An 18,919-nucleotide genomic window follows, 5' to 3' on the forward strand; every position below is an offset into this window, starting at 1 on the left:
TAATAATCCATTCATTGACAATTTCTATGTGATCTCCTTGGAAAATGGCAAACTATTATGAGTGTGTTTCTTTTTCAACTTCCAATACATACATATAATTCTTCGTAATTGAAAATTTCTATGTGATCTTAAGCTAATGTGAGAATAAATGCTTTTTGAACTTCCAATATATACATACTTATAACAAGTGGAATAAAATAGTATTGAAACATCAAGAAAATATGCCATGCAAATCTTTGTGTTGTTATGTATGACTATGGATGTCTTTCTCAATGATGAGCTAAACACCAACATTATTTACCGAGCAACAATTGAATGGTAGTTTGATGATAATGAAGGTACAATGTAGCTAGGTTTAGCCCTTCATTGTTCGAAACATATTCATAACAAAAACAACAAAGAATGTATTTCACACTATCAATAGCAATTTTCTTCAGAATAAAATCTAGTTGCAATTTGTGATATATAGAATGTGATCCCAAAATGGAGGCACATATATGTGAATGCACTCTCTTGACTAGTTTGGATAACATAACAAGGGATTTTGGAAGTTTTTTTTTTCTCTTTCGAAAAAGTGTTTTTGTAAAGATTCAATCGATAACATGTCACTGAGTTCTAAAAACCATTACACTATATAAGCATGTCGGATTTTCTCTTTTAAAACCTAAAGTAAATTTAAGATGAATATAATGCTATGATTTGGATGGTGAAGAGAAGTGTGGTAACAACATTTGATGTGATATTGATTCATTAAGGATCACTAGTAAGAAATGTGCAAAAATTCCTCAACGTTTACCTACCTAATTTCGCTTTGAAGTGCATCAAATATAATATTTGTTTAATGTTCATTTCTCTTTGACAACTCCGTGAAACCATGTACTTTGTGTTGGAGAATTGATATGAAAACTTCAATTAATACTTTTCTCATTTTGCCATATAGATTGCACTTGTGCGTGGTTTCCGCATTGGTGTGCTAATAGATGAGCGAATTTCATTTTGTTGCTATGTGAGAGAATACTTAATGTCACTTATTATTCCAAGCATTACTCGTTTAACTGTTTTGTATTGACTTTCAAACCACTAGAGGGTAATTATGTGACAATGGAGTATTCATTCACCAATTGCATTGATATGTAGTTGTTTTTATTGTCCTATGTGCTAGAGAGTGATATATGTACATACACAAGGTCACTCTTTCAATACTTGAACTTGTGTGAGAACTATTGTGGAGTGCACATCTTGTCATAATCAATAGAATGTGTCTCCATCGGAGCAATCTTAATGCTTATTCCCTTGGATGCCACAAGAGTCGTGCTAAGAGTTCACGCCATTACTTAAGTTGTCTTGTCTATGCATGGGGATGCGGACACAAAACCCTAAGGAGTTGGGCATAACAATGGGCACATGGTCACTTCTAGACCACTCTTACATTAAATTTGACAACTCACAAAAACTCACATGCGTTCCGAACCAGGAAAGGTGGACTTTTTAATCTCGAGAAGAGGTGGTGGATTTCATAGGCGTGTGGAGGGTGAAGAAAAGGGTTTAGGGTTTAGGGTTTCAACCCTTAACCCTATATACTGTGGAGGTACAACTACCAAATCACCCCTCGTGCTATTCAAAGGTAGTAGTATGAGTGATGGAGTCGAGCATAGTGGTTGTGGAGCTATGTAGCTTGTGTGTAAGTGTGTGTGACGCAGATGGTGGACCGTGGTACCATATAAGGACACCAAACACACACACACACACACACCCTCACCCACCCACCCAACTACCAGATCACGAGGTGTGAAAATTTGTGCTATCGGAAGCTATTGTTGTCCAATCGACCAATGGGGACAAGCACAATGGTTGCCGAGTTTTGTAGCATGTGTGTGTTATGGTGGACCGTGGTACTCTATAAGGAGGAGAACACACACACACACACACAAACACACAAGGGTAAGGATGGAAGGGTGGGTTTGACTCAATGAATCCAAAAAACAGAGAGATTAATCTAAAGAAAGAAAATAAGGCAACCAAATTTAAAGGAAGGATAGACAAAGAGAAAGAGAGGATTGCAAAAGGGCGCCAAAACAAGAAGAAAAGGAAAGAAAAAAAACCACCACAAAAACACACACACACAAACAGGAAACAAAAAATGAAGAAGAAGAGACAGAAACAGGGTAGACAGGAAAAGAAGAAGAAGAAAAAAACCCATTGCAGTATTATTATTATTATTTGAATAAAAATAATTATTAAAATTATTTGAATAAAAATAATTGTTACTGTCATAGTGCTTCTTTTGGATCTCTCCTCTCCTTATGATGATTTTGTTTTGATTTTCAATTTTATTTTTTTTCCTCTTTAAATTTTGGTTTTTTATTATTTTTTACCTGTTGTTTATTGTGGATTAAAATTCCTTAATTTTCTTTATTGTGGCTTGTCATCTGCAACGGCCCCCTTTTCCTTCCTCTCCCATGCTCTGCTTTGCTCTGTTCTGTTCTGTTCTGCTTTGCTCTGCTCCTAGACATAATCATCACCATCACCATTATCGTTTTCCATGAATACATTCCATCATTCTTCCCTCTGAAACCATAATCCTTGACCTTCCATCCATCCATCCATCCATCCATATTTTCTTCCTTCCATTCATCCTTCCTTGCTCTTCTCTCAGCTCACCCTCCTCTGCAATATTCAATAACCATACCTTATGCATATACATATAGACCATGTACACCCGTAATTATATTTGCCGGAATCCCACTCACCCTCCTCTCAAGATAATCGGCAAATTCCTTTCTGCTTCGGAATAATCGAAAAAGAAAACACGATTTGTCTGCATTGTAATCGGCAATTGTTTAAAACCATCCTTTCCATGTAATTAAATTTTGTCTTCATTTGTAGTCCTTATCATCAGCACCGTAAGCTAGCAGCTATGGATTCCATGGAAGAGGAGAAGATATCTGTTAGCGTTCGAGTGAGACCTCTGAGTGAGAGAGAGATAAACAGAAATGATTTTACTGTGTGGGAGTTAAGCTCCCAAGGTAACACCATAGCTTACACATACAACAATACCTCGAGCAGCAGCAGCAGCAGCGGAAGATCATCCTCATCCTCATCTTCAACCTCCTCCTCCTCTTCATCTTCGTCTCATTTTCCTCAACCATACACATTCGGTGAGTTTAATTCAATTTTAACACAACAGAAAATCAAATTCCAGTTTTTGCTCTATGTCCCGAAATGCCCTTGGATGTTAAATGATAGAGAATAGTATGTATATAATAAGCATTAATGCTCGTTTTCCCCTGCTCTATTAGAATTTGATACTTTGTTTCTAAATTAGTTATGCATGTGTTTTGCTGGCGTGCACTACTAATGACAGCTTACACTACTAATGATAGACCGCGTATTCGGAGCGGACACCACGACAAAGGAGGTCTATGAGAAAGGCGCAAAAGATGTCGCACTTTCTGTTCTTGCTGGAAAGAATGGTATGAAATCTCCCCTTCTTATCACAACTATCTACTGTGTTTATTTGATTTTTGTAGGGGGAAAACTGGTGAATTATCCACTGGTCTACACACACACACACACACTTAACCTTGATGTTCGTTATGTGATCATAGCGACTGTATTCGCATACGGACAAACGAGCAGTGGGAAGACATACACAATGCGAGGCATCACAGAGTACACTACCAATGATATCTTTGCATACATCGAACAGGTATTGCATTTTGACTTATCTTTTATGCCTACCCTTCTATGATACTTTTATTATTTCAATTCTAATGAACCAACAAACATAGAATTGAAAACAAATATTTGGTTTTGTTTTTCTTCATGCTTTGCTTATAGAACAAGGATCGAAGCTTTTTACTCAAGTTCTCGGCACTCGAGATTTATAATGAGGTTGTAACTGACCTTCTTAACTACGAGAACCTCCCATTGCGGCTAATGGACGATCCCGAGGTTCGTAGTGGTTTTTCAATGATTGACCACATTATAGTGCATGAGCAACTTTGTTTTGTTTACAAGTTTTGTCGTTGAATTCTTGCTGAGAAAATGTGAGAAGCAATATTGTTTCGTTTGATTCGTTCGGATCTCTCATGTGTTTTTCTTCATTTTTCACAGAGAGGAACCGTCATAGAGAAGTTAGAGGAGCAAACCATTACAGATAAAGATCATCTTCAAAGTTTATTAGCTATATGTGAAGGTTTGTTTCGTGATTGAAATTTGAAATATGTTAGGTTAACTGACATTCAGAAGAAAATTTGATATACGTTAATTTTTTTTGCTTGTTATTTATTTGGCAGCTCATAGACAAGTTGGAGAGACATCGCTAAATGATTGCAGTTCAAGATCTCATCAAATCATCAGATTGGTTAGGAACTTTCTTTGCTGAATATATATTGTTTCCTGGAGGAGTTTTAATGTTTTTTGAATTTAATTAATTAATTAATTTTTATTACGTTTTCTTATAATGTCGGAGTAGTCGATTGAAAGCTCTTCTCGAGTTGTATCAGATGCAATACCTGCAAAATCATTGATTGCAATCTTGGTGAGTTCACTCTCTTATTAGAAAGCTGTATGTGGGTGCTAAGGTGCTCCCATAGTCATCAGACCAAATTGAATGGATGAAGAAAGATAAAACTTGTGTGCAGAACTTTGTTGACCTTGCAGGAAGCGAACGTGCATCCCTAACTCATTCTGAGGGAGCTCGCTTGAAGGAAGGTTGCCATATCAACCGTAGTCTTCTAACTCTGAGCACTGTCATTCGGAAATTAAGGTGTGTGACAAGAATTTCTTCGAATGAAAGGAGCTAGAACAATGTTAAGCACTGCAGTTAAATTTAGACAATTTCAAAATATTTATTAATCATCTCAAAGGCTAGAAATCTTCACCGTCATATACTGATTGCTTAGAAACACAAATTTATTGATATTGTAGTGATTCAAACCGCATGAAAGTAGGTCATCTTCCTTATCGAGATTCAAAACTTACACGCATTCTACAAAATTCTCTTGGAGGCAATGCCCGAACTGCAATCATATGCACGATGAGTGCTTCTAATAGGCATATTGAGCAAACGAAGAACACATTGTTTTTTGCTTCGTGTGCAAAGGAAGTCACAAATCGGGCCCAAGTAAACATGGTGAGAAACTAGCTACAAACAATGCAAGTTTCCATTACTCTATATTAGGAATGTTTCTCAACAAGGTCTTGTATGTATTTGGTGTGTGTCTTGTTATGCAGGTGGTTTCTGATAAAGAGTTCATCAAGCAATTGAAAAGGGAGGTTGCTTTACTTGAGGCGAAACTCCATCTCTCTACATACTCCACTCGGGCATCTTCTGATGCATTGCTGATGGAGAAAGATTTGTATATTCAGAAGGTAGAAATTTGCAAGAAGCAACCCTCTTGTTCTCCAATTTTGGTTGGGTTTTTTGTTTGTTTATATGGACAATTAATTTAGATTGGAGTTTTCTATGCAAACAGATGCAAGACGAGATGCATAAAGCACTGCAACAACGTGACCTTGTCCAGTCTCGGCTGGATTCAGTTCTTAAACAAATGGAAGCTCGTGAGCAAGCAAGAGCACTGGTAAGCTAACTGGAGACTTGAAGGATTAAAAGCATGGGAATGGGATAAAAAACTGTCAGTAGTTCTTTCAAAATCAACATAGGTACTAGGAAAAATGTGGTTTTCAGCTCAGTTAGTTAAGGTAGACATTAGAGAATCCACCAAAAATTGGTAGTATAGGGAACAAATAAGCCTTATGTCTGATTCCAATCATTGTGCTTTCACTGATCTTAGGAAATCAAAAGAGAATGGAACTAGTTGATGTGAAGGCATGGTCTTTGATGACTGATGCATTCACGTATTTTTTGAATGTAACAGGCTCTATCTAGAACCAGTTGTGTTGATACATCACCTTCAAGTTCGCTTGAGTATCAAAACATGCAAACTCCTTTGAGCAGTCAATCTTTGGAAGGGGATGATGATATGCCGTGGAAACAGGATGCAGTTAAACAAGTGAATGGAAGCCCTTTAGTAAAGTATAATGGGGAAAACCCAAATAATACATCAGCTTCAGCTATGCTGCTTCAGGAAATCTACAAGTTAGAACATTTACAGACTGAACTTGCACAAGATGCAAATCAGGCATTGGAAACTGTTAAAAAGGAGGTTGAATGTCTGCGCCTTGATCAACCAGAAATGAATGAAGAAGCATCTAAGAATGTGGCTAAAATTCAAGCCGAGATAAACAAAATTTATGAGAGTCGTGTAACTGGTCATGTGATGACTGACTTTTCGATCACCAAAGATCTTATTGTTGACGAAAGACGAAAAGGCACATCTTTGAAAGATGAGATTCGTAGGATCATATCGAAGGAGAAACGGAAATTGGGAGATACTACTGAGGCGAATCGCATATGCTTCGATAAGCTGTTTGCAAATATGCATGTTCCAGTGGAAGATCTCATGATGCCAAAGTTGATACCTGCGAGAACACTGCTTTCAACACCACAGAATTTCAATGAAAGCTTCAATAGTACTAATAATGGTTTCGATGCTAATCATAAATTAAACTTGGCCTCTACCAAGATGAGCTTCTTCTCATTGGATGAGAAGACTCCATCACAAGCAGGTTAAACCTCAAAAATGTGTAAAGGGTTTAGGATATAGGCTTAAAGTCTAGCCTTAAAAATGAGTGTTTTTGTTTGAGTGTGCAAAATGGTTTTCTTGTGATTGCTATAGGAGAGAACATCAGGAGTGTTCATGCCTACGTGACAGATCTTAAGGAGAGAGCTGCAAAACTTCAGTATCAGAAGCAACTATTGGCTTCTCGGGTAAAGACGAAAACGAACATAAGTTGCTCAGCATTTTGCAATTTTTCCACACAAAGGTCATTACAAAAATATAGTTATGAACTTCAATTTATTTTATTTGTGAATGTTGATGAAAGGTAGTTGAGCTTGAGCGGAACAGGAGCCCTGACGACGAGTCCGTAGATTCATTTGCCCTTACGTTGTCACCTCGGAAATGGAAGCAAGATTTCGAGATGAAGCGAAAGCAAATCTTTCAGGTATGGGATGCTTGCCATGTATCGATCATTCATCGGTCACAATTCTATCTTCTCTTCGGTGGAGATCCGACGGATGCTATTTACATTGAGGTCGAGCTGCGGCGATTACTATGGTTGAGGAGTAACCATCATCTGAAACTCAATCGAAAGTCAGCAAATAGAGTGGGCCATGTTGCTAGTCCAAGCTCGAGGTAATAGAAAACTATGTTTTTTTCTGACTTATATAGCTCAATAAGTAATCATTTCTGAGTTTTAGTATGAACTTAGATCACCTTGCTTTTTCATTTCATGTTTAGAATGATATTTCTCTTGTTCTTCTTCTTGATGTTATGATTTTTTTGGATACAGTCTACGCAATCTCAAGCGCGAGAGAGAGTCATTGGTCAAACATTTGAGAAATGGGGTGACAAGTGACGAGAGGGAAATGATATACAAGCAATGGGGGATACCAATAGGTGCAAAACAAAGGAAAGTGAGGCTAGCCCATATGGTTTGGACAGATCCTCACGACGACGAACACATAAAGATGAGTGCGAATCTTGTGGCAAGGGTCATTGGGTTATGGGATCAAAATAACGATAGTGATCAGCTTCTTGCGTCCAAGGAGATGTTCCAGCTCAGTTTTTCTCCTCCTATTCACATTGAAAAGACTTGGTTCGGACATTGGAATTCCGTCACTAATATGTTTGCTTATTATAAGAGGTAGAAATAAAAATATGAAGTCTATACAACATACAGCCCCCCATCTATCTATCTATCTATTTGTTGAAGGTAGATCTATACTGAGCTATAATGTTTCATGTTTGAGATAAGGATGTGGACTGTCTGTAGGGCATATGACTTCTTCATTTTGTCCTTTATTCGAGTATCCACCATGCTCATCCTCATCTTGTATCATGTATTAATGTGTATGTATAAAGCTTTCTCAACATTTACCATGAGTTGAACTTGGGAGAACCCAAAACTAAACATCACTACCCAGATTTGTATTGAGTTCTATACATGCCTTAAGTTTAACAGCGGTGTAAGAAGCATTGATGTGGTTTTCTAATATTTGAGGGAAGCTTCACGCAGTGCAAGTTGCAAGCATCAATACACTATTTCATGTGCCTTTTTGAACATTTATTTACATGTTCATGCAATGTTATACCATGAATTTTGTCTTGCAAAATTCGAAACCTGAAATAGATCTTTAATGAATACAAGATGATCTATAAGGCTTAATAACCTAGCAATTAAACCAAAATTCTGGTTCATATACTTCCAAAATTAGGGCTTCTGAAACCACGGTTCCAGACAACACCAGTGCTCATCATGTAATGCCTTGTCTTAACATTAAGCAATTCATCCCAGCAAGATTCACAAAGCAACCATGCCAAACAATATTGAATATCTTTGGAGATCAAAAGGAAGTATTTGAGTACAATAAAGGGAACAACTATGTACATCAAGCTTTATATGATAGACCATAGTACATATGTGCTACACTACGCTCCCTAGTTTGAAAAACAAATTCAGTCATAGTCATTGATGCCAAATGGTAAGAGCACTCATGTTTTGAATCTTGAACCATTCACCGTTAGAGAATGTGTGAACCATCATGGAAGGCCCTCTTGGTTAAAAAAATTAATATAGATGCTGGAAGAAAGTGAGAAACATGTCTAGAGGGTGGGACCGAATCAACGTCTTCAAAATTGTTGCATTTCAGTTAGGTTTCTTTCTTACACATTGTTGACTTGAGCATGAGCATCAACACTCATGTGTGGGTTATTGCAAAAAGGGCATAGAATCTATTCAGGATGTTGTGAGAGATTATTGGCAGTTGATGCCCTTATTATACCTAATTGTACGTGCAAATCATATATACTTATCATCAAACAATTTGTAATAAGGTATAACATTTGATTCCGACAACATGTCAAAGATTGGAGTTGTGTACAATCGAATTGCATCTACTAAGTAATTTTTGTCAACATGGATAAAAAAAACATCATGATTTTTATTTTTTTATGTATTAAGAAACACCCTAAAGCTATACATAAAAGATTTACCTTTTAGTAATGAGCCCCTTTCCTAAATTCTAATCGTCCGCTTAAATAATTACTTCGGTGTAGCATATAACCACTAAACCTTATCAGAAATCCGTCCATAAAATATGCCTTTGTCCCAAATGGCATGAAACTTCAATTGTTTGAGCTCCGCTTGTTGCATAAATTACCTTTTCTGTTATCCAAAGAACCTCTTAAGACTGAGACTATCCACAATCTTTGTCCAAATCCCATAATTTATTTACGTAGGTCTTTCAATCACATTTTGGAATACTTTCTAACATCGAGCCTTCCAAATTGTCTAGGTATTATGGGCGGTGGTACAAGATAAACCAATGGTATATGAACAAGAGGATGTTGCGGATGCTATTGCTATGAGACGTGGTTTGATGCAAAAAAACATCGAGACTAATAGAGACTGATAAATCTGAAATATGACAATTTGTAAGTAGTATCACAATTTGGTATAACAAACATGATGATTGGTTACAAGTCAATTCGTTGTGAATGAAAAGCTTGAGAAGTATTAGGAGATCCACGTTTAGTTAAGCAAATTGACACTGGCTCACAATCAACTAGACATTTAATGTGACCATGTCAAAGTACTACATGACTTTTTGAGCAATCAAGTGATAAAATTTACAATTTATTATTTAAGGATTCTCTTTTGGAGGAGTTACAAACTATTCCTTGAGAAACTTGCTTTATACACCATCTTGGGATTTGGTGAGGGTTGTAACTTGTATGTATATCATGTAGATATGAAATCTTGAATCATCCTATAGGTTGAATGAGTGTATATTCTTTAGGGCCTAGGCAATCAATTGATAATCTTTGTATGGCTGGGTTTCTTGGGACATATTCCCTTCCATTAGGGTAAACATAGTTCGATACCAATTGCACGCTTAAAGTTTCTCATTATCTCGTTGAATTTTCCTTTCTATGTTATTGCATAAATCCCCTCACTACCAAAATATAAAATTCTATGGAATATTACGTGATTCAACCATTTTGGTAGTGCTATTAAAAATTGAATGAGAATTCCATAAACGATAGAGGAGGAATAACGTTTTGGGGTCAACCAAAGAAACACATAAAAGCTAAATGGTTCAATATTTTGTCATATTTAAGAATTTGCACAGTTTTTATGCTCAACATGCACTTGGATAGCCCTATTCAATTATTACTTGCACCCACATGTCCATATAGCTATTTCTTAGTATGTTCAAGCAACCATACTAATGAGACTTTGTTTTGTAGGTGTGTTAACATGCTTCTGACAAACGAGTTTATACACCAAAGGCAGGTCAAGGAAAGGGTGTTACGAAGCATCGATACTCGACAAAGACAAGAATGGAGGGATGGACAGAGGCAAGATCCGGACGTGTACGAGAGAGCACTCGGACACACGCACGAATGTGGATGTGGTGATCTAATGTGTTGGCCATACATATTAACGGCGGCTCCTCCGATTATCCCAATGGATGGACGTGTAGGCCAAATGGCACAAGGTGAACGGCCATCGGCATCAACACGTCCATTACCACCCCGACCACATGCGATGCGGCACATGACTTCTCATCAGACACATGCATATCATAATCATGATTCATACCCCCCCCCCCCCCCCCTCCCCACAATTGCTTCTTCTCTCTAAAGTCTAAACCTCAAAAATGGAGGTTTAGCTCTTCCTCTTCTACTATCTTCACTCTGTGACCATGGCGACGGAGGATTCTCCTCTGCCCCCCCTGATCGACTCCATCCCTTCAAACCTCGTGGCTCGGATGCTGTCCCTCGGTGTAAGTCTTCCTCCCTCTCTCTCTCTCTCTCTCTTTTCACAGACGTCTACCTCATGATCTGTCAGAAATTGTTTTAAATCATAAAGCATAAGAGTTCTTGTCTTAAATGGAAAGTATCCGGTCAAGTAAAGATGAATCTTAAACTTCGTACTTGATGTGGATCCCTGATTTGGAGCCAATCGAGCTGTCTGCATTACATACACATTGAATGCGCTTTTTCAATGTGCAAACAGGACTTCTGCATGCATGGAAATGAATGTACTTCTCATGTGCAAAGCACTTGTGTATACATATAAATGCATGTAGTTTTCAAGTTGCAAAAGAGCTTTTTGAACTCCCAAGTAAATGGGCTCTTCAAAATTCAGAAGATCTCGTGCATGTATATAAGTGGGTGGTCTTGTCAAGCGCAGAAGAACTTGTGGTATGGATACATGGAAATGAATAAATTTTGTAATTGTGAAAGAACTTGTTGAATATGGAGAACTGAGTGAACTTTCCATTTGCAAAAGTTCTTGTGAATGCATAAAAAGGAATAGCCTTTTCAATTGCAAACGTGTCTGTACACACATAGAAGAGAGGGGCTTTCCAAATTCCAGTGGTGGACTTTGTAACCGTAGAACTTGTTTGCATACACACAATGAATGGACTTTTCAATTGCAAAAGAGCTTGTGCTTATGTAGAACTATTTTATTTTATTTTATTTTTCAATCACAAAAGAGTAATTCCACATCGAAGGGAACAGGCTTTTTGATTGGGGAAAAGAACTTTTGAACTAATACAACTGAATGGACCTGCCAAAGGTCAGTGAAATTGTGCATACAAAGAAGTAAATTGGCGTTTCAATTGAAAAATCACATCTGTAGTCATAGAAGCAAATTTCCATTTGAAATGCAAAAGAACTGTTGTGTGCATTGCAGTGAAGAGTCTTTTCAGAATGCACAAGAAATTGTGCACATATATAGCGTAAACAGACTTCTGAAGTGAAGAAATAAACTTTTATATTTATATGCATAGGAATGAATGAAAATTTGAAATGCACAACAATTTATGCATACATAGAAGTGGATGGACTTGGCAATCACATTCTATCTGTATATTTGCTTTTGCGTTTTAGATGGAAGCTGATAACTTGTAATCCAGAAACGCTTCACGGGGTAATCTTATCATATCACAGATATAGACAACCTCAATATGTAGTTATTAATGGAGGAGAATATACAAATAGAGTTGATATCCTTCTGAGAAATCAAGAATCAAAATGCTTCTTAATTAAACACAATTTTTGTCACATGTAAAGAGCTAGAGGCTCTCAGATTGGTTTAATCAAAGCATTACATGCTAAAGCAAATGTGAACACATTGTCTTTATGCATCATATATGAGACTTTAGGCTACAAATTACGGCTTATCAATCATATATGAGACTTTAGATGACAAAATGGGCTTATAGATGCATGAGGTTATCAAAGTGTTTCAAATATATAAACATGATAATTTAAATGTATAGGACATGATTGATAAAATTAAGGTTCTGGGTTTTATGCTTTGTTCATCATAAAAAATCTTCATAAATTAATAACATTTTCTCTTAAAATGTTGGTGTCACAATATGGACATTTTATCCATAAAACGCAACGAGTGAAAACCATATCATTTCTTAGAAAACTTTTAAAAACCAATTCCTGTGTGATAAATTACAATAATATTATTGGCTACATTGTGTGTCTGAATCGTATAATCAATGTAACCACATTGACGTGAATGCATACATTCTGTGTGTTCATGGATGCAGCTAGATATTGCTCACTGGAAACTACATTTGAAAGTAGTACTTCATGCAAACAATGATAGAAATCATACAAAACCTCCAATCACACCACTCAGAGAAGTCTAATTGGAATTATTTTGTGAAAATGGGAATAAATTTTACCATTAATGAGACAGTGTGAAGTTTTGCAATGGATACAAGAGCCATATGATTACAAATGACAATGCAAAGGTTATGTGAGTTTGTATCAGGCAAAGATAACACACAAAACGAAGATAGTTGTATGGATTCATTCTCTTTCGTCCGATTGACATGTATTGAATTGGTGGACTTGTGTAAAAGAGTATTATGGTGTAACATTTTCTCTGCTTGGCCCAAGTTGAAGGCTATTAACAACTTGGAACATAATGGAGAGGTTGGTATTTGAGAATGATTATATGGTTTCCTTATATGTTTGTGAAATCATCACTATATTCAGGAGGAAATGCAGCTTTTTGCTATGAATAATGAAATCTATTTACTTAAGCACAGGAACCATTCTCTCATACGCCTGCATGCCCTTTTGGCAACATTGTGATAAAGTAAATCGATTTTATGATATAAGCACGTCAATATTTTATGCGTTCAAATGAATTGCTCCTCAATAATATGCAGGTCTGCCCAAGATGCATTTTCCGTTTTCTTGGTTGTCATGATGATGTGTACTCGGATTCTTCTTTTACAAGGAGGTTTATTGATCATATCATCTCTAAAAGGCAGGAAAAGTCCTCGGATTTAGAAGCAGTTGATGGGAAATCACATAATGCTTTGTGTTCTTCGGGCGCTAGTAAACCTTGTGTTGTTTGCCTTGGTATTCTGGACCTTTGTCAAGATGATGTTTCAAGAGTTGATCAAGGAGAGGAGAATCTCCCTTCATACAAAGCACAAATAATAACAGCTGTCAAGGATCAGGGGCATAGGTTCAGTGACTTCTGTTTAGAAATGACAATCCCAGGGGTGATATTAGTGAGAGAACGTGCTCTTTGGTAAGACTTCCCCCCCTTGTATGTGCTGTTTTGATTGAGAGGCTTGTGAGAAGATTTCGTCTAATCATACAAATGTTGAAGTTAGGCAGCATCTCCAAGACCACTGTGACTCTGAGAGTTATTTCCAAGGGAAGCAAGTCGGCAAACATGTGGTTGCATTAAAAGAAGCTTTGAAATGGGTGTTAATAAAGGTGCTTGAGAAATCGTTGGTATGTTTTTCTCATATTCTCATGTATCTTTCATGACAAGATATCTAAATATGATGTCATCTGTCTTTCATGACATGTGATGGTTCATGTACCTAGATGGTAGTAGTATTTTGCATGGATTTTGGTTTATGAATCTTCACCCACCCTTAGCCATGGATGATGAGAGTGGGGATGCCATAACACCTGGTCAATGATGTAACTGTTTCACCAACTCCCATGGACTTATTTTTGAAGCTGTTTTGACCTTTTAAAGGTATATTTATCTAAAACAACAGGATTTTGGCAGGAAGCAAGTTATGACTCTGGGTCAGCTTTTAGAATTTCTCTAAGCTACAAGCATTCAGAGTCATCAAACGAGCTTGATTGCCTGGGATGCTCTGTACCAACGAGTGGCAAAAGGAAACGTAATGGTATGCCTATTTGAACTGTTATGGAACTAGCAAGACTTGAGCTATGTCTGAATCAATAAATTGTAATTATTTACATTTTAGGGTCCAATGACGGAAATGGTGGATCGTCTGGACAGACGGAGTCCTTAGCAGCAATCCAACGATCTCTAGCATCCTTGTCACCAGGAGATCTTTCTGATATATATCCATGGCCACCTCCCAAGGTATGCCCGATCTTCAGATGAAATTATAGCTCTTCATTGTTACTGAACTTTAAAGTGATGGCACTTCACTATGATATTTGGTATAGATGTATTTGGAATCCTCTTCATGTGTTTAGCTCTTATTATTTTTTATTTACAGAGAAGTAAATACTGTGAACTTGGTGTAACTTGTAATCGTACATCTATATACATTGGAGGCAGGTATCTCAAGGTTGTATATCATATGTGATGTTCTAATTGCATACGAGCTATCCTTCTTTGTCTTTTTTTTCTTTTGGTCATGAATCTTCTGAAATTACCATTGCCAATCTATTTGTTAGTTTTCGAGGAATTTGAGCCAAAGCCCTTGGATGGTCGATGATGAGCGCATGGGGGATGGTTCAGTACAAGTAAGTCCTCTTATATTATATTTCTTTGGCTGGTAAATATCTACCTAATAGCACAATGGTTTGACTTTATTATAGGAGATAATTGCAGACGTGATCTTTCCTCACTTCAAAGCTGACTCCTACAAGTTTCATGCTGCTGGTAGAGAGGACATTGATGTGAGATGAAAATTTCTAGTAGACCCTATTTCAATTCTTCAATATTAAGATTAAAAATCATTGTTTACACCAATCATATGACAGGAAAGGCTATTTCAGATTTCATACCTCCAGTATGTTGTAAACTGGATGAACCTGCATTATGTGCATGGAAGATGATGCCTAAAAAATACAGAGATTTATGCACTTATGCTGTGCTGGATGTGCTTTACTCAGGGTTGTGCACATTTAATCAGTGTTATGGATTCATTTCAATGATTATGCTGTGTTGGATGTGCTTTACTCAGGGTTGTGCACATTTAATCAGTGTTATGGATTCATTTCAATATTTGTTTACATGTTTATAGGCAGTTTTAACACTCTCTTTTGATGATTTCACCAGGTAAGAATGCTAGGAAACGGGAGGCCTTTTATTTTGGAGCTTTGTAATGCTCGCATTCTCTTAGCAAATAATGAAATTCAGAAACTTGAAGAATCCATTAATGATTCCAAGGAGGGATGGGTAAATATTGCTACAAACTAGATAAAATGTTTTCTCTTTCAGTCTTCAGGTCAGGATTTAGACAATTATCTGTTTTTAATGGTTATGGAAACATGCTGCATGGTTGGGCAATGCTGTTGAGTTGGCAGGTAAAAGTCAGGAACGTTCAGTTAGTTGGCAATGATGCTTGGATGATGATGCTTGAAGGAGAATCGGAAAAACAGGTGCATATTTCTGCTTACTGAAATGCCTTTACATAGTTAAGCAATTACTGAATAAAATTTGCAATTATATTTAGAATGAAAATTAGTATGAAAATCAATATTAGTATTAAGATGACCGACATAGTGATTTGTCATAAGACTATATTTTGTATGGCGGCTGCATCTCATGAATAAACAGTTAGAAGGGCACTGACCTTATGGGAGAGATTGTAAACAAAAGATCCCCAGAAGGTGGGTATTCAAATTTCTTCCCTGCCACATACTATATAGCCCTTTGCATCATGTCATTTCCTAAGTTTAAATTGGCAACAGTTCAGTTTGAACCGAACGGAACCATGAAACCGGCTGAACGGTTTAAATGGTTCGGTTCAAGCCTTTATCAGTTTAACAGTTTTTGGTTTAAATGGTTTTACGGTTTAGGATTGACTCTCAATAATTTTCTTAAACATTTTTTGAACATTTTAAGCCTAAATTGATATTTTAAGCAAAATCTTTAAATTTTGACAAATGAAAATTTGAAATGTTGAATTTTTAAAATTGAAATGTGAAAATTTGAGTTTTGACCTAATTTGAAAACCAAAACCAAACCGTGAAACCGTGGTCTCAACGGTTGAATGGTTTAAAGATTTGAAAGTCTCTAAAACCGTTTGGTTTGAGGTCAATTTTTTTTGTAACGGTTCAGTTTAAACGGTTTCATGGTTTGGTTCAGTTCAGTTTTAAACGGTTTGAGTTTGACACTCTTGAACCGAACCGAACCATTACCAATTGTTACCTAGGTTTGTGAAATATGAGGACAGCATAAACTTGCCATATGCTTGGTTAGTCCTATTCACACACATAATATATATTATATACATTTGTATGTGTTTGTAGAAAGAATACACGGCAGTGATATGGCTATCGAGGCTTGTGAAAGATTCAGAACTCAGTAACATCACGAGCATGAAGGAATTGGTATGTCTTTTGTCACCATGCAAAGAAAACTGGATACTGGATAGATATCTTTTTACATTCTTCATTGTTATTATTATTTATTTTATACAGAGAGATGTCAACACAAATTGTAAAATCTGAAGTGACTGCTATCAATTAATGGGAATTAAAAAACTGCTCTCACAGTAGGCATCCTGCAAAGTTTGATTCCCTCAAAAGCTGAAAATGTGGAATAGAAAAATTGCCGATATTCCGTTGTCAGAAGTGTATCTTTTCTTTTTATATCTTTGTAAAGTTCTAATTGTTTCTCTTGATATTTGTGGAGCTGGGAATCAGCATATCATCTAAATGCGTGCTCTATTTAAATTTTAGTGTCACTAGGATCTAACAATAGTGCAATAAGGGAAAGAATAAAATGAAGATTGTCCAAATTGATACAAATGAAGAGTAGGCAATTGCATTACTTAATTAGGTAGTAGTTGATTTGCAACATACAGTGTTTGAAAGGGCATGTAGTGTAGAGTCTAATAGGACTTGTTTTTACAGGAAATACAACAGAAAACACCTGTGAGGGTGCTGCACAGACGGAGTCCGTTAGTTCGACCTCGCATTATTTATTGGTAGGAAATGAGATGCGATTGTATTTTGCTTCAGAAATGGTGTTTTAACTCATCTTAAATTGTCGAAACTAAAGAGAACTTGTTTAGTTAAACTAAAATTCCAAACTTACTGGAAACTAACTAATGCATATTATTACTTTGAAAAAGGATGCAGCTCAAAAGGATAGCTGGAACCGAGCAATACTTTTTGCTACAACTATGCACCCAGGTCAAATCTTGCATGCAAAACTTATTAATTGAAACAAAACTTATTAATTGAGTCTAAATCATAATTCTATGCTTTACTCACAGGCTGGAACATATGTAAAGGAGTTTGTACATGGAGATTTGGGTCGGACATATCCCAAGTGAGTCGACTGATTTAGTGATTTGTTTGCGTGGTTTATATGTCACTGTTGAATGTTTTAAACATTTATTTGTTTGTGTTTGATTCAATGGTTTTGGAGAGCATTTTTTACAATCGTATATTCAGGACAACATCATTTTGTAAACTGCCTCCTTTTATTTTTGTTATGTAAAAACAATTTGAAAGTTTTATTTGTTTTTTAAACCATTTATTTCTTGAGTCTTTTTGTTTTTTATTTTATTTAAAGAAGTTTTCCCTATTTCTCAGTGTTGGATCTCTCTTTGGATGCGAAGCTGAGATATTACAACTGGATGTGACCGACATTAAAATGGATCTTTTCCACTGATAGTTTGACCATGACCAATAGAAGTATCAACAACCATTTTGTACTGCTGTGTTAAGTAAAGTGTCATTTAATACATATCATTATGGAAATGATGATTTTTTCAAATTCAACCAGCAATAAACATTTATATTGCAACATTATGTAGCCTGTCACTTCCATTACTGTTTTCTTCTAAAGATTCAAATGGAAGTTCATTTTTTATGGGTATATATAATATGCTATTTATTTTATGAGAAATGAGGACTAGATTTTTTTTTTGCTTGGCATGTTACATGGATAGGTAAAAAATGGAAGAGATTTTTTTCATCCCAAAGGAGGCCAATTTGACCTATGGAACCAAACGAACATATTGAAGATGATGTATGTGACCCTTCCGAAGAAGGGGCTTTACTACTTTCTAGTAAAGTAAAACTCTCTGGAAATATGCATGGATGTGCTCGCCCTAATTAGTGAAGATTTGGGTATGACACATTATAATGCTCCTGAAACAAGTCATAATTACATGTCTGAGCATGTGAATTACTGAGATTCATCCTCTAGGCTCATTGCATACCTGGTATATATCTTCGTATGTTGGTGATGATGCCATAATGCTCGACCTTAACATCAAACATGTGTCAGTGAGTTTGCAGAAATGTTAAGGCTCTTTGATTGCCAAGTTCATGCGGGTAATCAGACAATGTTGGCTAGGATTTTGCATTTTTGTCCTGTATTGGGGATAACATTGACGTTGCTCCAATTTTGACATTCTTAGCATCTTGCTGCTTCAATCTTTAGTGCTCTTAACAATCTTACCGCTGATGTTGACGTAAAGAGGATTTTCTCCCGTTCTTAAACTATTTATTATGTGAAGTGCCTAGCCTAATTAGATGGGAGGATTTTGTTACTATTA

General features: G+C 36.4%; 2 protein-coding genes and 1 long non-coding RNA gene across 6 annotated transcripts; 2 read left to right on the top strand and 1 right to left on the bottom strand.

The window, feature by feature from the left end:
* Positions 1-2,771: 2,771 nt before the first annotated feature.
* LOC147858202 (kinesin-like protein KIN-7A) lies at positions 2,772-8,200 on the top strand. 2 transcript variants are annotated; one of them, XM_087326832.1, is made up of 15 exons: positions 2,799-3,158; positions 3,384-3,473; positions 3,609-3,709; positions 3,841-3,954; positions 4,117-4,198; positions 4,299-4,366; positions 4,478-4,543; positions 4,647-4,771; positions 4,933-5,137; positions 5,239-5,376; positions 5,481-5,585; positions 5,883-6,633; positions 6,744-6,835; positions 6,952-7,262; positions 7,420-8,200. In XM_087326832.1, exons 1-15 carry the CDS (start codon positions 2,918-2,920, stop codon positions 7,775-7,777), a joined length of 2,847 nt encoding a protein of 948 aa, XP_087182958.1. In that variant the 5' UTR covers positions 2,799-2,917; the 3' UTR covers positions 7,778-8,200. The 2 variants fall into 2 exon arrangements, with proteins under 2 accessions (XP_087182959.1, XP_087182958.1); XM_087326833.1 differs by lacking the exon at positions 7,420-8,200 and having other exon boundaries at positions 2,772-3,158; positions 6,956-7,141.
* Positions 8,201-10,798: 2,598 nt separating this feature from the next.
* LOC147858203 (uncharacterized) lies at positions 10,799-18,137 on the top strand. Of its 3 annotated transcripts, none has more exons than XR_015530522.1 (15): positions 10,799-10,918; positions 13,340-13,710; positions 13,796-13,919; positions 14,206-14,329; positions 14,411-14,532; positions 14,672-14,743; positions 14,853-14,921; positions 14,997-15,077; positions 15,460-15,579; positions 15,708-15,782; positions 16,656-16,736; positions 17,262-17,335; positions 17,490-17,543; positions 17,627-17,682; positions 17,949-18,029. XR_015530522.1 is itself a non-coding variant. In XM_087327773.1 (15 exons), the coding sequence occupies exons 1-15, from the start codon at positions 10,838-10,840 to the stop codon at positions 18,025-18,027; spliced, it is 1,590 nt and encodes a 529-aa protein (XP_087183899.1). In that variant the 5' UTR covers positions 10,799-10,837; the 3' UTR covers positions 18,028-18,137. The 3 variants fall into 3 exon arrangements, 2 of the variants coding, with proteins under 2 accessions (XP_087183899.1, XP_087183900.1); XM_087327773.1 differs by having other exon boundaries at positions 17,483-17,543; positions 17,949-18,137; XM_087327774.1 differs by lacking the exon at positions 10,799-10,918 and adding an exon at positions 12,183-12,376 and having other exon boundaries at positions 17,483-17,543; positions 17,949-18,137.
* LOC147858204 (uncharacterized) lies at positions 14,381-15,466 on the bottom strand. The gene is made up of 2 exons (XR_015530523.1): positions 15,186-15,466; positions 14,381-14,965 (listed from the first exon to the last, which is right to left on the bottom strand). It is a non-coding gene; the product is annotated as an uncharacterized LOC147858204 (long non-coding RNA).
* Positions 18,138-18,919: the final 782 nt, after the last annotated feature.

The sequence above is a fragment of the Azolla caroliniana genome, unplaced genomic scaffold (assembly GCF_043228905.1).
Source record: "Azolla caroliniana isolate FFs.n. ecotype wild unplaced genomic scaffold, voAzoCaro1.0.p SCAF_11, whole genome shotgun sequence".
NCBI classification, from domain to species: Eukaryota; Viridiplantae; Streptophyta; class Polypodiopsida; order Salviniales; family Salviniaceae; genus Azolla; species Azolla caroliniana.